General features: G+C 45.9%; 1 protein-coding gene, 1 non-coding gene and 1 pseudogene across 4 annotated transcripts in view; 2 read left to right on the top strand and 1 right to left on the bottom strand.

Moving 5' to 3' along the window:
• Nucleotides 1–3002, top strand: part of LOC144236205 (60 kDa heat shock protein, mitochondrial-like) — a 35899-nt pseudogene extending 32897 nt beyond the window's left edge.
• GRIA4 (glutamate ionotropic receptor AMPA type subunit 4) overlaps nucleotides 1–13258 on the top strand; it is a 378264-nt gene that overhangs the window by 136318 nt on the left and 228688 nt on the right. For all 3 annotated transcript variants that reach the window (XM_077769614.1, XM_077769622.1, XM_077769631.1), the window contains exon 3: nucleotides 3695–3934. In XM_077769614.1, the coding sequence (XP_077625740.1) occupies nucleotides 3695–3934 (240 nt within the window). The remainder of the gene's footprint in view (nucleotides 1–3694; nucleotides 3935–13258) is intronic.
• LOC144236446 (U6 spliceosomal RNA) lies at nucleotides 10705–10806 on the bottom strand. The gene has a single exon (XR_013336545.1). It is a non-coding gene; the product is annotated as a U6 spliceosomal RNA (small nuclear RNA).

Below are 13258 nucleotides of genomic sequence, written 5' to 3'. Positions count from 1 at the left end.
AGCAGCTTGATTTATCAGATCAAGTCTCTTCAATTATAGAAATGAATTGAGTTGAAACTCCGTATAACCAGATGTTACATTATGTTGTTTCTTATACCTTGTGAGAAAATTGCAGCCAGTCACACTGTCAGACCAAGCCTTCGAGGCTAGTCAGTCTACTCAGGTGATAGAATTGTAGTTCGTGGGTGAGCATAGAATTAGAATTGGATGTTCTTCCTTGGCGGAATTTCTTTATAAAACTCACCACTTACTAGTTGTCTCCTGTATAGAATAGTAGTTTTATATACATTATGTTATTTAATTTTTGGCATATTAGATATTTATAGTTGAGGCAAGTAAGATTAAATAGCTTAGCCAAAGTCACCTGGCAAACAAATAAAAGCACTGGGTTCTGCACTGGTTTGCAAAGAATGCAGCCTTACCTCTACATTTTATTGTTTTCTTCAAAGTTTAAATTCTAGTTAGTTAACGTTCATCTCCTATTTCTTAATGTCAGGTCTATCCCAGTCTTATCCATTTGAATATAGATGCTGGTCCCTTAGTTAGGCTTTAGTTTTTCTGGAACATATACAATATCTCTTAGAACACCTCATCTAAAGGAGACCAGTAACATCCATTTTCTTTTAATTGGTACCTTCTTCTGCTGTAATTACATTGCTCAGACCGTGTCCCAACGTCAGAGTCACAGTTAACAAGAACAGAAGAAACACTGCCAGGTTTTATTAATTTATCTTATGTAATTATGCCTCCTAATTTCCTAAAACCCAGATATTGTAGAATATGGATATAAATGTTATTAGGATAATTAATTTTTTCCCAACAGCCTATTACTGCTTCAACAAAACAAAATCTAATTTCTTTGTATCAAAAGAACTATTCCTATGATAAATACCTTTAGATTTTCCAATATTCAAGGCTTCTCAATGAACCTAGCAATTAAAAGTAGTAACCAAAATCAGAAAACAAACATTTTATAGAACTAAGAGCTTCTTAAACTAGCTCTATAAACTTAGAAGAAATGGACCTTTAACCATATGTGGTAAACTCTAAGAGTCTGAAATTCAAACAGTTTTGGTTTATTGTATGAATAGAAATAGAGCTTTTTTTAATTCAAGTTTGTATCCTTTAAAAGGTAAATTAGCAAAAATCACCCAAGTTTGGGCTAGCATTTGGTCATGTGAAAAGAGGGATCGAAATGTAGCTGGGCAAGAATCATAAGAGTGTTTGTTGCTGTTGTTTGCCTCTTCACGTATTTGCCTCATTGCCTCATTGTCCTTGCACAACTGGGAACACAGAAGAGAAANGTTACGAAAGTGCTCCGTGTCAGCTTTATAGCCGACCTAGAAGCTACACAGCTGGTCACAATTCCACTGAGCATAGAGGGAAGCCCAACAGTGATTCTCCAGACAGCTTCACTTGTTTTCAGACACGGTTCAAGAGAACTCTACGGTTGTGATTCGGAAGGAAGGAGGGAAAGGAGGGAGGGAGGGAGGAAGGGAGGGAGGAAGGAAGTGAGGAAGTGAGGGAGGAAGTGAGGGAGGAAGGAAGGGAGGGAGGAAGGAAGGGAGGGAGGAAGGGAGGGAGGGAGGGAGGGAGGAAGGAAGTGAGGGAGGAAGGAAGGGAAGGGAGGAAGGAAGGGAGGGAGGGAGGAAGGGAAGGAGGAAGGAAGTGAGGGAGGAAGGAAGTGAGGGAGGAAGGGAAGGAGGAAGGAAGGGAGGAAGGAAGGGAGGGAGGAAGGGAGGGAGGAAGGAAGGGAAGGGAGGAAGGAAGGAAGTGAGGGAGGGAGGGAGGGAGGAAGGGAGGGAGGAAGGGAGGGAGGAAGGGAGGAAGGAAGTGAGGGAGGGAGGGAGGAAGTGAGGGAGGAAGGAAGGGAGGGAGGAGGAAAGGAAGGAAGTGAGGGAGGGAGGGAGGAAGGAAGGGAGGGAGGGAGGGAGGAAGAGAGGGAGGAAGGAAGAGAGGGAGGAAGGAAGGAAGTGAGGGAGGAAGGAAGGGAGGGAGGGAGGAAGGGAGGGAGGGAGGAAGGAAGGAAGGGATGGAGGGACGGAGAGAAGGAAGGATGGGAGGGAGGGAGGAAGGGAGGGAGGAAGGAAGGAAGGGAGGGAGGAAGGGAGGGAGGGAGGAAGGGAGGGAGGAAGGAAGGAAGTGAGGGAGGGAGGGAGGAAGGAAGGAAGGAAGGGATGGAGGGACGGAGAGAAGGAAGGATGGGAGGGAGGAAGTGAGGGAGGAAGGAAGAAAGGGAGGAAGGGAGGAAGGAAGGAAAATCATCTCAGTAGATTGCTTGTGTTTCATTTCCTTTTTTTTTTTTTAACAGTGTTTCGCTATTTCATTTGGAGCATATTCCTCTGTATCCACTTTTTGCTTGACCCCGTGTTTGTTTCAGGGAATGAGGGTGAACAGCCATCTTTCTCCAACAGGAAGACGTGTGATGTGTGCATGGTCGACCCCTGTGTAGACTGTGTGCCCGGTGGCTGGTGGACTGGGTGTCCCAGGTCACTCTGCACTGGGGCTCCCGGGTGGGCGGCCTGGAGGTGGGGGTCCCGGAGCTGAGGGTGCCCCGGGGGACAGGCGGGGCGCAGGCAGGCTCAGGCTGGGAGTCCGACCCCCAGTGGTGCGGCCTCAGGTGTTCCGGGCGCCGGTGTCACCAGGTCCCGAGGGCTGGAAGGGAACGCTGACTGGGGGTGTGCACCGGGCGGGGGCGGGGGCCGCCACGGGGGGCCTCCGGGGAGTGTGTGCCCTGGGGGCCCCGCGGGACGGTGGACGGGAGCTGCAGCGGCTCCCGGCTCTTCCGAGCGGCTCTGACGCCGCGCCTTTTATCGTTGCCCTCTTAGACCCGGCTTGTTTCCCGAGCCCGAGGCCCCCCGGGGCAGGGGCCAGGGCGCCGGAACCCTGTTCGCGGCCGCGCTGCGCCCACCAGGCGGCGGAGCGCACACGGCTGCGCTCCCGACGTGACCTCCGACCCGGAAGACCTCCGGCGCCCCCTCGCCTTCCCGCCTTCCCGCTAGGCCTGGTTCTTTTAGGGTCTGTGGGGTTTTTAAATTTGTTTCTTCGATGTTTCGTTGTTTGTGGCGAGCGAGCGAGCAGGCAAGGGGCAGAGAGAGGGCGAGAGCGAGAGCCCCAGGCAGGGTCTGCGCTGCCAGCGCGGAGCCCGATGGGATGCTGGGTCCACGGCCGCGAGACCAGGGCCTGAGCCGGGCGCGTCAGATGCTTAACCGACTGAGCCACCCGGGCGCCCGTCTAGGTGCTCATTTAAACCACGGGTTTTCTCTGGCCCCAGGGGCGCGAATCTGCACCGGGAGCCTCAGTNCCCCCGGGGGGGGGGGGGGGGCTGGGCTTCCCTTCTTTATGGAGTGGGCTGTCTCTCGCCCCCTCTCTGCGCGGCTGCGTCAGCCCTCAGCCCTCCTTCACGACCCTCCAGACAGGTGCAGACCTGGGGGGCCGGGGAGTCGGGGGCTTCCTAGCGGCCGGGGTCCTCGGAGTCACCGTCTCGGACCGCAGCTCCGACCTGGCTCCTCGTTACCGCGCGCACACTCTCCAGCTCATTCATTGCACGGTTAATTGCGCTCTTCGCTTTTACTTTCCTTGTATTCCTGACATACGAGTGATTCACATTTTTTTTGTAACTGCCTGGACTGTAGATGTGGAAGTCACCAGCCTGAGTGTGCTAACGGTCTGTTTCTTTCTCTGTCTTTTCCAGTCTGTTCCCAGTATTCCAGGGGAGTCTTTGCCATTTTCGGACTCTACGATAAGAGGTCGGTCCACACCTTGACCTCGTTCTGCAGCGCCTTACACATCTCCCTCATCACACCGAGTTTCCCCACGGAGGGGGAGAGCCAGTTTGTGCTGCAGCTCAGACCGTCCTTGCGGGGGGCGCTGCTGAGCCTCCTGGACCACTACGAATGGAACGGTTTCGTCTTCCTGTACGACACGGACAGGGGTAAGTCGCAGTCCCAAGTCTCCATGAGTGAAGCCCTCACTCTCAACCGCAAGTGGCCTTGTATCGCTTTTGCAATCTAGGGAGATAATTGGAGCTCTACTGCGGCTAAAATCAGAGAAGTGTCAGTGTGTATTATCAGTAATTTTGTCTTGAAACACGTCAGATGCACAAGGCTATTCATGAGCCAGCCGTGCTCTGTGACTTAGCTGAAATCAAGATAAATAATTCTATGAAAATTTCCAAGATGATATTTCAGGTACAATCAGGAAATAAATGTCTTTTGCCTCAAGTGCAGATGATTTAATGTCTCGGAATGTCTTTAAAAAGGAGCACGTTGATTTTTATGTCTTCATCTGTGTATCTGTAATTTTATTTAAAAAAAGAAGAAAGTAGCAGGTTGAACCATATCCCTGGGCTTGAAATGTAAAAACTTTAAGTGTGTAATTGAAGCCTGGTGACAATGCAGTACAGATTTGGGGGTAAGTTTTCCGCTTGCTGGCAACCTGCCACTTTACCTTCACCTCCCAAGTTCTGAAGATCAGGAACCGATACTATACAACCCATGCGATGGGAAAATAGGGTGAATAATGTTAAATTATTGGCAGTCCATCCATTTTTATACATGTTTGAGATACTTTGACTTTTCACTGTGAGGGATAAAAAGTTCCCATATTCTTAATTTTATTTTACTTTACTTTTTTTGTATTTAGTGTCTGGAATCACAGAAGCAGATTATACTGCAGAATAAACAGCAGGGAACCCCCTTTACAGTGTTTATCTTCAGTCTTTTTCTCTTAAAGAGTCTATCTGACAAGAAGTTGGAATAAAAATTGAAATTGCAACATTTTAAGAATATCCTTGAACAGAATTCTGTCACATGAGTAAAACAATAAGCATAAAGCAATAAGTAAGCAAAATAAATCTTTTGAAGAGGTAATTATCTTCAAAAGTCCAAAGCATGATTTCCTGTCCTCAGAGATGGAATGTCATGTCAGCTGTGACACCAGTGGTGATCTTGGTACATAGCATTCTTGCTAAATTTTCTTTTCAGTACAAGTTTAGAAAACTTAGTATCATCAGCATATTCTTTGCCTGGTCACACCATGCACTAATTCACATTTGAAAGTATGGGAGCCTACCATATCTCGTGATGACATTTGCCAATACCTAAAACTGCAAAGCATCCTAGAGCGTGTAGGATAGGTTAGAAAAATCATCCTGTTCATTTCTAACTTCTTGAAAAATCCTTCAGCAAGAGGACACTGAAAATTGAATCATAAGGCAACTTCAAACAACAATGAGAGATTATTGCCTGTCTGTTAGAATGGCCAAGATCCAGATCACTGACAACACCACATGCTGGTGTGCGAGTGGAGTGACAGGGCTTCTCACTCATTGTCGGTGGGAATGCGAAATGGTACAGCTGTTTGGAAGTCAAGGTGGCAGTTTCTTACAAAACTAAATACACTCTTACTTGGTGATGTAGCAGCCGTGCTCTTTGGTATTTACCATAACTGGGAAACTTATGTCGACACAAAAACCTGCACACAGATATCAATTTATAGCACCTTTATTCACAATTACCAAAAGCTGGAAGCAACCAAAATGTCCGTCAGTAGGTGGATGGATAAATTGTGGTTCATCCAGACAATGGAATATTACTAGTCAAAGCTAAAAATAAATGAGCTATCAATACATTAAAAAACATGGTGGAACCTTAAATGCATAGTTCTGTGAGGTGGGAGAAGCCAGTCTGAAAAGGCTACGTGCTGTATGATTTCAACTACATGATGTTCTGGCAAAGGCAAAGCTGTGGAGACAGTAAGGAGATTAGTGGTCGCCAGAGTTTAAGGGGAAGGAGGGATGAACAGGTGAAGCACAGACGATTTGTCAGACTGTGAAGTTGCTCAGTATGTTGCTCTCATAGGATCATGACACGACACTATGATAATGGTGGACATGTCATTATACGTTTGCCCAAACACCTGGAATATCCGAACCCTAATGTACACTGTGGACTGTAGGTGGTAACAGTATGTCAATATAAGTTCATCAGTGGTAACATGTCAAATACAAAAAAAAATTGCAGTTCAATAAAATTGACTCAAGAGATTAAAAAATTGAATCCTGATGTAAAGAAATATATCCTAGGATATAGATGAGACTGTTCTTTATGTGGTTCTTTATGACATAGCTCAGTTCATCACTTTGGGTACAAGATGCTTATTTTATGACATCTTGTTGTCATAGAAATATCAGTGGGTCCGATGTCTTACTTTTTCCCTCTGTGTTTGGGTCCCTCGGTCTCTGGCAAGAAGAAAGGTTGTAGGCACTCATGCATTAGCCTCCCCACCAAACAGGGATTCAGAGTGGTGCTTTGCTTTCATACTAGTTTGTACCTTCCGGGATCCTCACTCCTGCGTAGCGCATCGGAGGCTCCTACGCTGAGTCACCTCCCATCCATCACCTCTGTCCAGGAATTTCCCTGGTATAAGCAGGTGTGTTTTGTTCTTTAAAGAATCTTTTTCCTGGCTGAATTTCTGCCTCCTAAGACTTAAACCATTCATGGTGCAAGCTCTGTTTCTTCTAATGTGGCAACTTGTTACCTTTAACTTTCTTATTGGACAAGGCTTGCTGCACAAAGCCTGCTTTTCCTTGTCGTCTCCGTGTCTTGCTTTTAACCAGCCGATGCAAGTCACTCTCTCGAATTTCTTAATTCTCTCTAGTAGTTGTTGCAAGATGAACAGCCAGTCCTTTGTATTGCCTTCTATGAGAGTTACCCAACCTAACTTCAGAATAGACACCTTTATACAAAGTGGTAATCGCATGAATGATAAAATAACATATCAGGAAGATGGGTATTTATTTTTTTTACTGAAGTATATTTGACGTACGAGGTTATATTAGTTTCAGGGGTACAACATAGTGACTCAGTACTTCTGTGCATTACTCAGCATTTACCACAATAGTGTGGTCACCATATAATGTTATTACAATATTGACTCTATTCCTTACGCTGTACTTTTCATCTCTGTGACTTACTTATTTTACAGATGGAAATTTGTGGCCATTTCATGGTGTTGAGATGGTTCACTTCACTATGACATGACCCTGCTTCCCAGTGTTCTTGGTTTCAGTTAAATACTTGCCAAACACAGTAATAATTTTTCTCCCTTTGAAATTGTTGTGCTCATTTTATAAATGTAGGACCACAAGATTAATTTATTTCCTCTTAGATACTGGGCTTAAAATTATTTATCACTATCAGCAACAGAGGTATGAACTTCAGTTGTGAACTTGGTTAATTTCTCTCATAAACATAGTTGGCTAAGAGTTATCTGTATTTTCATATTGTGCAGAAAAAAGAGCACATATCCACTTTAAAGGTAAGAAATTTTTTGTAATGTACAAAACCACCTGTCAAGAAATAAGATGGTTTAGCACATTTTAGTACTTTTCTCTGATCTTCAGTTATCCTGAACTGTTTATTTAAACATGTTTCCTGTTATAAATAACTGCCTTAATATATAAGCCCCTGAATTTCTCCACAAGCTAAGAGTAGAACGTGGCTGTCTGATCCATCATAAGTCATTATTTTGGAATATGTTATTCATTGATCTACTCAGTTATTTCTGAAATCTTTTTCTTTTAATTTTTTTTAATGTTTTTATTTATTTCTAGGAGAGAGAGAGAGAGAGACAGCGTGAGCAGGGGAGGGTCAGAGAGAGAGGGAATCACAGACTCTGAAACAGGCTCCAGGCTCTGAGCTGGCAGTCAGCACAGAGCCCGACGCGGGGCTCGAACCCAGGAACCGCGAAATCATGTCCCAAGCGAAAGTCGGACGCTTAACCGACTAAGCCACCCAGGCGCCCCTATTTCTGAAACCTTAATCCCTATAGTGATACACTGATCTTGTAAAATAGAAGAGCTTTACTCGGCATAACTTAAGATGATGTTTTTATGTTGAATCATTGTCAGTTAAAGGAATGATGCTTTCTTTCCTCTGATATAAGACTTCTGTTCAAGTTCTGCTCTGCTGTTGATGAGCTGTGTGAACCTACCTATATTTTTGTCCACATCGGTTAGAGAGAAGTAGAGGCAGAGGAGGAGAAAAGTTGAACTGCATTGTCTTTAAGGTCCATTCATACTCTTTTTAAGGCTTCTTTATATTCCAAATATATATAAATGAATATATATTGTATTCCAAATTCCTTCCCTGGAAAAGGTGGACAGAAAGAAACAGACGGTAGGTCACATAAGCAACCTCTTTATCAGGTGGCTCCAGGCTTCTTTCCACTTGACTGCCTCTCAAAGAAGAAGAAAGTGTTCATCCAAATATTCATTCAGTTTAGGAATTTAACATTCAATAAAAATGTATTGTTCACCTTGTCTCTCTGTATCGAACACTTTGCTGGGTATTTAGAATGCAATGATAGGGGTGCCTGGGTGGTTCAGTCGGTTGAGCAGCCAACTTCAGCTCAGGTCATGATCTCCCGGTTGTGGGTTCAAGCCCTGCATCGGGCTCTGTGCGGACACTGAGAGCCTGGAGCCTGCTTCCGATTCTGTGTCTCCCTCTCTCTGCCCCTTCCCCGCTCATGCTCTGTCTCTCTCTCTCTCTCTCTCTCTCTCAAAAAATAAATAAATGTAAAAAAAAGAAACTTTAGATGTCCAACTTCAGCTCAGGTTGTGATCTCACAGATCATGGGTTTGAGCCTCATGTCCAGCTTTTCACTGATGGTGTGGAGCCAGCTTCTGATTCTCTGTCTCCCTCTCTCTCTGCCCCTCCTTTCCTTTCCCCTATGCTTTTCTTAAAAAAATTTAACAACATAAAAAAATAATTTTAATTTTAAAAAAATTTTTAAAAAAGGAATGCAGTGATGAGCAAGAAGATACTACGATTAAGTTAACTCACTTACTAAGGCTTCATTAGGAAGTGGTGCACAGGATCCTGCTTGGTAGCCAAGAGCTTGCCTTTGAGACACAGCTTGTGTGTTTACAGTTTTAATTTGGAACAAAACTCTGGTTAGATTTTTGAGTTGTTAAATTTAATGCTATCGAATGTATTTGAAATGTTGCTTTTGAACCTCACGATCTGAATTTTAAAATTTAATTAGTTAAGTAGCCACATTTGCCTCATGGCTACCTACCATATGGGACAACACAGTATATCTAAACAATGAGCTCATTTGGAATAACATATTTCAGTTTGAGTGAAATGTCGAAATCTTTTCTCGATTCATGCAGGAAAAGGAAAAGAACTTAAAGAACATCCTGTGCAGAATTCTTTTTATAGTAATTTTCACATTACATTATGTATACATTTAAATATCTTTTCGTCTTCTCCACCATGAAGAAGGGGAAAAATAGCGGGGGAGAGGGAGGGAGGCAAACCATGAGAGACTCTTGAATGCCGAGAACAAACTGAGGGCTGATGGGGGGGAGGGGGAGGGGAAGGGGGGTGATGGGCATGGAGGAGGGCACTTGTGGGGATGAGCATTGGGTGTTATATGGAAACCAACTTGACAATAAACTATTTAAAAACAAACAAACAAACAAATTAATAATCTTTTCTTCCCCCAGAAATAGGTCTTTCACCAGTAATTGTTATGTATATCTTTTGTGTGTAGCATAGTAACCTCTAATAAGCATGCTATAAACATGAAGTGGATGAATGAATTAATCAAAGTCCTTGACAATAGGTATCAGATAATTTTGATGCTCTAATAACTAATCATGTGATTCATATTTTATTAATGATACCATGTGGGTTTTTTAATCTCCATGTATTTTTGTGAGAGAGAAAGAGAGCATGAGTGGGGAAGGGCAGAGAGAGAGAGAATCCCAAGCAGACTCCATGCTGACAGCTGAGAGCCCGACGCAGTACTAAAATTCTTGAGCTAGGGGATCATGACCTGAGTCAAAGTGGAACACTTAACCTGAGCCACCCAGGTGCCCCAATTATTTCGTTTTGCTTTGTTTTTTAATGATACTGTATTTTAATGTATCGCATAGTTCTTATATTAGTCAGAATGAAAAATTCTCCTATAGAGATGGACCTTGAATTTCTTACTATGAAAAAATATGGAGCAGCCTGAAAAAGAAGTTTTTTTAATATAATTTATTGTCAGATTGGCTAACATACAGTGTGTACAGTGAGCTCTTGGTTTTGGGGGTAGATTCGCATAATTCATCGTTTCCATACAACACCCAGTGCTCATCCCACCAAATGCCCTCCTCCGTGCCCATCACCCATTTTCGCCTCTCCCCTGTACACCCCATCAACCCTCAGTTCTCTGTATTTAAGAGTCTCAAATGTTTGCCTCCCTCCCTCTGTTTGTAACTATTTTTCCCCCTTCCCTTCCCCCATGGTCTTCTGTTAAGTTTCCCAGGTTCCACGTATGAGTGAAAACAGGTATCTGTCCTTCTCTGCCTGATTTATTTCACTTACATTATACCTGCTGGTTCCATCCACATTGCTGCAAATGGGAGGATTTCATTCTTTCTCATTGCCAAGTAGTGTTCCATCGTATAGATAAACCACATCTTCTTTATCCATTCATCAGTTGATAGATATTTGGGCTCTTTCCATAATTTGGCAGCTGTTGAAAGCACTGCTATAAACATTGGGGTCCATGTGCCCCTATGCATCAGCCCCTGTATCCCTTTGGATAAATTCCCAGCAGTGCTGTTGCTGGGCCATAGGGTAGTTCTATTTTTAATTTTTTGAGGAAGCTCCACGCTGTTTTCCAGAGCGGCTGCAGCGGTTTGCAAAAAACATGGAATGCTACACAAATCTGCATGTCATTCTTGCACGGGGCCATGCTAATCTTCTCTGTATCATTCCAATTTCAGTATATGTGCTGCCAAAGCAGGAACTGAAAAAGAACATTCTTGATTTAGATATAATCAAGCTAAATATTTAAAACACTTTAAAATAATCCATACTTTTGTTATTACAAAACCTTGAAATTTTTTTAAAGGATTTTTTTTTTAAATTTACTTCTGAGAGAGAGAGGGACAACGTGAGCAGGGGAGGGTTAGAGAGAGAGGGAGACACAGAATCTGAAACAGGCTCCAGGCTCTGAGCTAGCTGCCAGCACAGAGCCCGACGTGGGGCTTGAACCCACGAACCGTGAGATCATGACCTGAACTGAAGTCAGACGCTTAACTGACTGAGCCACCCAGGTGCCCCAAAACCTTGAAAGTTTTTCAGATCTACTTAATGAGATGTCATTTTTCCTCGAGTTAAGAAGAGACATTAATTTAAATAATATAAGAAGTCATTATTTTCTCATTAGAAATAGATGTTTTCAAAGGAAAATATTTTTGACTTGTGTGTATTGCCCAGAATTGTACATATTTATGATGGGTCTGTGGCCATTCCCAACACCAGTGGTCACAGATGATCAAGGGAGAGCTGAAGAGATACAAACCTAACATTTAAAAATTCTTTTCTGTTTAAATGTTTGTTTATTCATTTGAAAGAGAGGGAGAGAATCCCAAGCAAGCTCCATTGCTGTCATCCCAGACCTTGACATGGGCCTCGATCTCCCGAACCATGAGATTGTGATCTGAGCTGAAAGCAAGCGTTGGATGCTTAACCGACTGAGCCACCCAGGTCCCCTAACAGTTCAAACCTCTGAGGAGCACCGCCATGGTCTTTCAAGCAGCTGGTCTCAAGGCCGGCAGTTTTGGTCCCACATCCAAAGCACCGGCTGGCGCTGTTCTTGTTTCACTTCATCCTCCTCCTCTTCAGTGCTTAATGCTCAGTGTTTCATTCACATCCGTGCTTTCCAGGCTAACTCTTATTTCAGGGGTTGAATATTTTGTGTTCAGTATCTCAATTATTATTATAACATTATGTAAATTGTCCCTAGGAGAGATGGATTTGTCAAGGCAGAGAGTAGAAAACTTTACTTTGGTTTGGTTTGGCTTATTTCCTTTGGCCTGTTTTTTTGTTTTTTTAAGAGAACTGTATTCTACACGTAGCATATTTTGGAAGCCCTAGGAAACNAGCTTCTCGGCCCCGGTTCTCCTCGTGGTGTCCTGTTCTCGTATTCTTCCCGCTTCTCTTCCCGCATCTCAGCCCGCGGTGTCTAGGCAGCGCGGTTCCAGGGACCTGGGGCCCGCCGTCCCGTCACTCATTACCGGCGGAGGCTGGGGGTGAACTCGTGCCCGGGGAGACTGTGCGGGGAGCCAGGGCGGGAAGCTGCGGGGAGGGCGCTGTAGCGGCTTCATTCCACACCAGAAGAATACCCCTGGTTCTGTTCCTTCTTTGAAATCCCTTTCCAGGAGATGGGAGATGGGGAGGATTTTCGGGCGGACACGGCGTGAGCACGCACCTGTCATCTGGCCTCGGAGCCCGAGAGCAGCGCCTCCGCGCCGCCGCGTCCCGCCCGGCCGGTGTCGCCCCCGCACCCACCTGCCGAGACCTGTGCCGCCTTCAGTGCTTAGGGCCCGTTGTTCTTAGTAAAAACGAGATTAGAAACACGATAGCAAAACAGGCCAACGATGTAGAAGTCCAGGAGAAGTAAGGATCTGTCAGGCGCTCCCCGGGCGTCATCCAGGAAGGGAAGGAAAACGTGTCCGGGTGCTTGGGGCGCTCAGCCCCGCTTGTCGCATTCCCTCAGCCTGAGGGGGACCCTCCCCGGCTGAGGCGGCCGCGGCGGCCTCCCTTGTGCCGAACGTCTGTGGCGACCCTCGGGCACGTCCCTGTGTCACAGTGAAGCCGGCAGGATTTAGACTCCGTTTTATGGCTCATCCACGTAGATCTGCTTACTGATTTTTGTTACATGTTTGGTCAGGCTGACAATGCCAAGTATTGACTTGTGACCGGCTGCCAGGTGTGAGGGGCGAGGGTGGCCCGCTCTACCAGGAAGAGAGGACGCTTCAGTGTGTGTCACGCAGGCGCCAGCGGAGGAGCCCGGGGGAAGACGTGTTACATACGCACGGAGCTTCCTGCGGAGACGCTGACCTGTAGCTGAGCGAGAAGCCGCAATCAGCAGCCGGCGCGGCGGCTCCCGCTCCCTTCACGGCACCTGCCTTGGTGCCCCGCAGGGTCGGTCTGCCGCCCTCCTCAGCCCAGTCCCACCCGCGGGCGCCTCCGGGGCAGGGGGGCTCACGCGCAGGGTGAGGGAGCCCCGGCGCGTGTCCCTCCCCCTTCCCTGGTCACGGAGGGAAGGGGTCAGAGGCTCGCCCCCTTGCTCAAGGCCCCCAAGGACGGTGAATCAGCCACGACGCCGAACCAGGGAGCGCTCGAAGCAGTGCCGCAGGGCTGCGCCAGGGTGGGGCGGAGAGCGCGGGGCGGAGGCGCCGCGGAGCGCC

Source organism: Crocuta crocuta, unplaced genomic scaffold (genome assembly GCF_008692635.1).
Source record: "Crocuta crocuta isolate KB4526 unplaced genomic scaffold, BGI_CrCroc_1.0 scaffold80, whole genome shotgun sequence".
Classification (NCBI taxonomy): Eukaryota; Metazoa; Chordata; class Mammalia; order Carnivora; family Hyaenidae; genus Crocuta; species Crocuta crocuta.
Note: the sequence above shows the minus strand (reverse complement) of the source record. Positions and strands in the feature narration are given on the sequence as shown.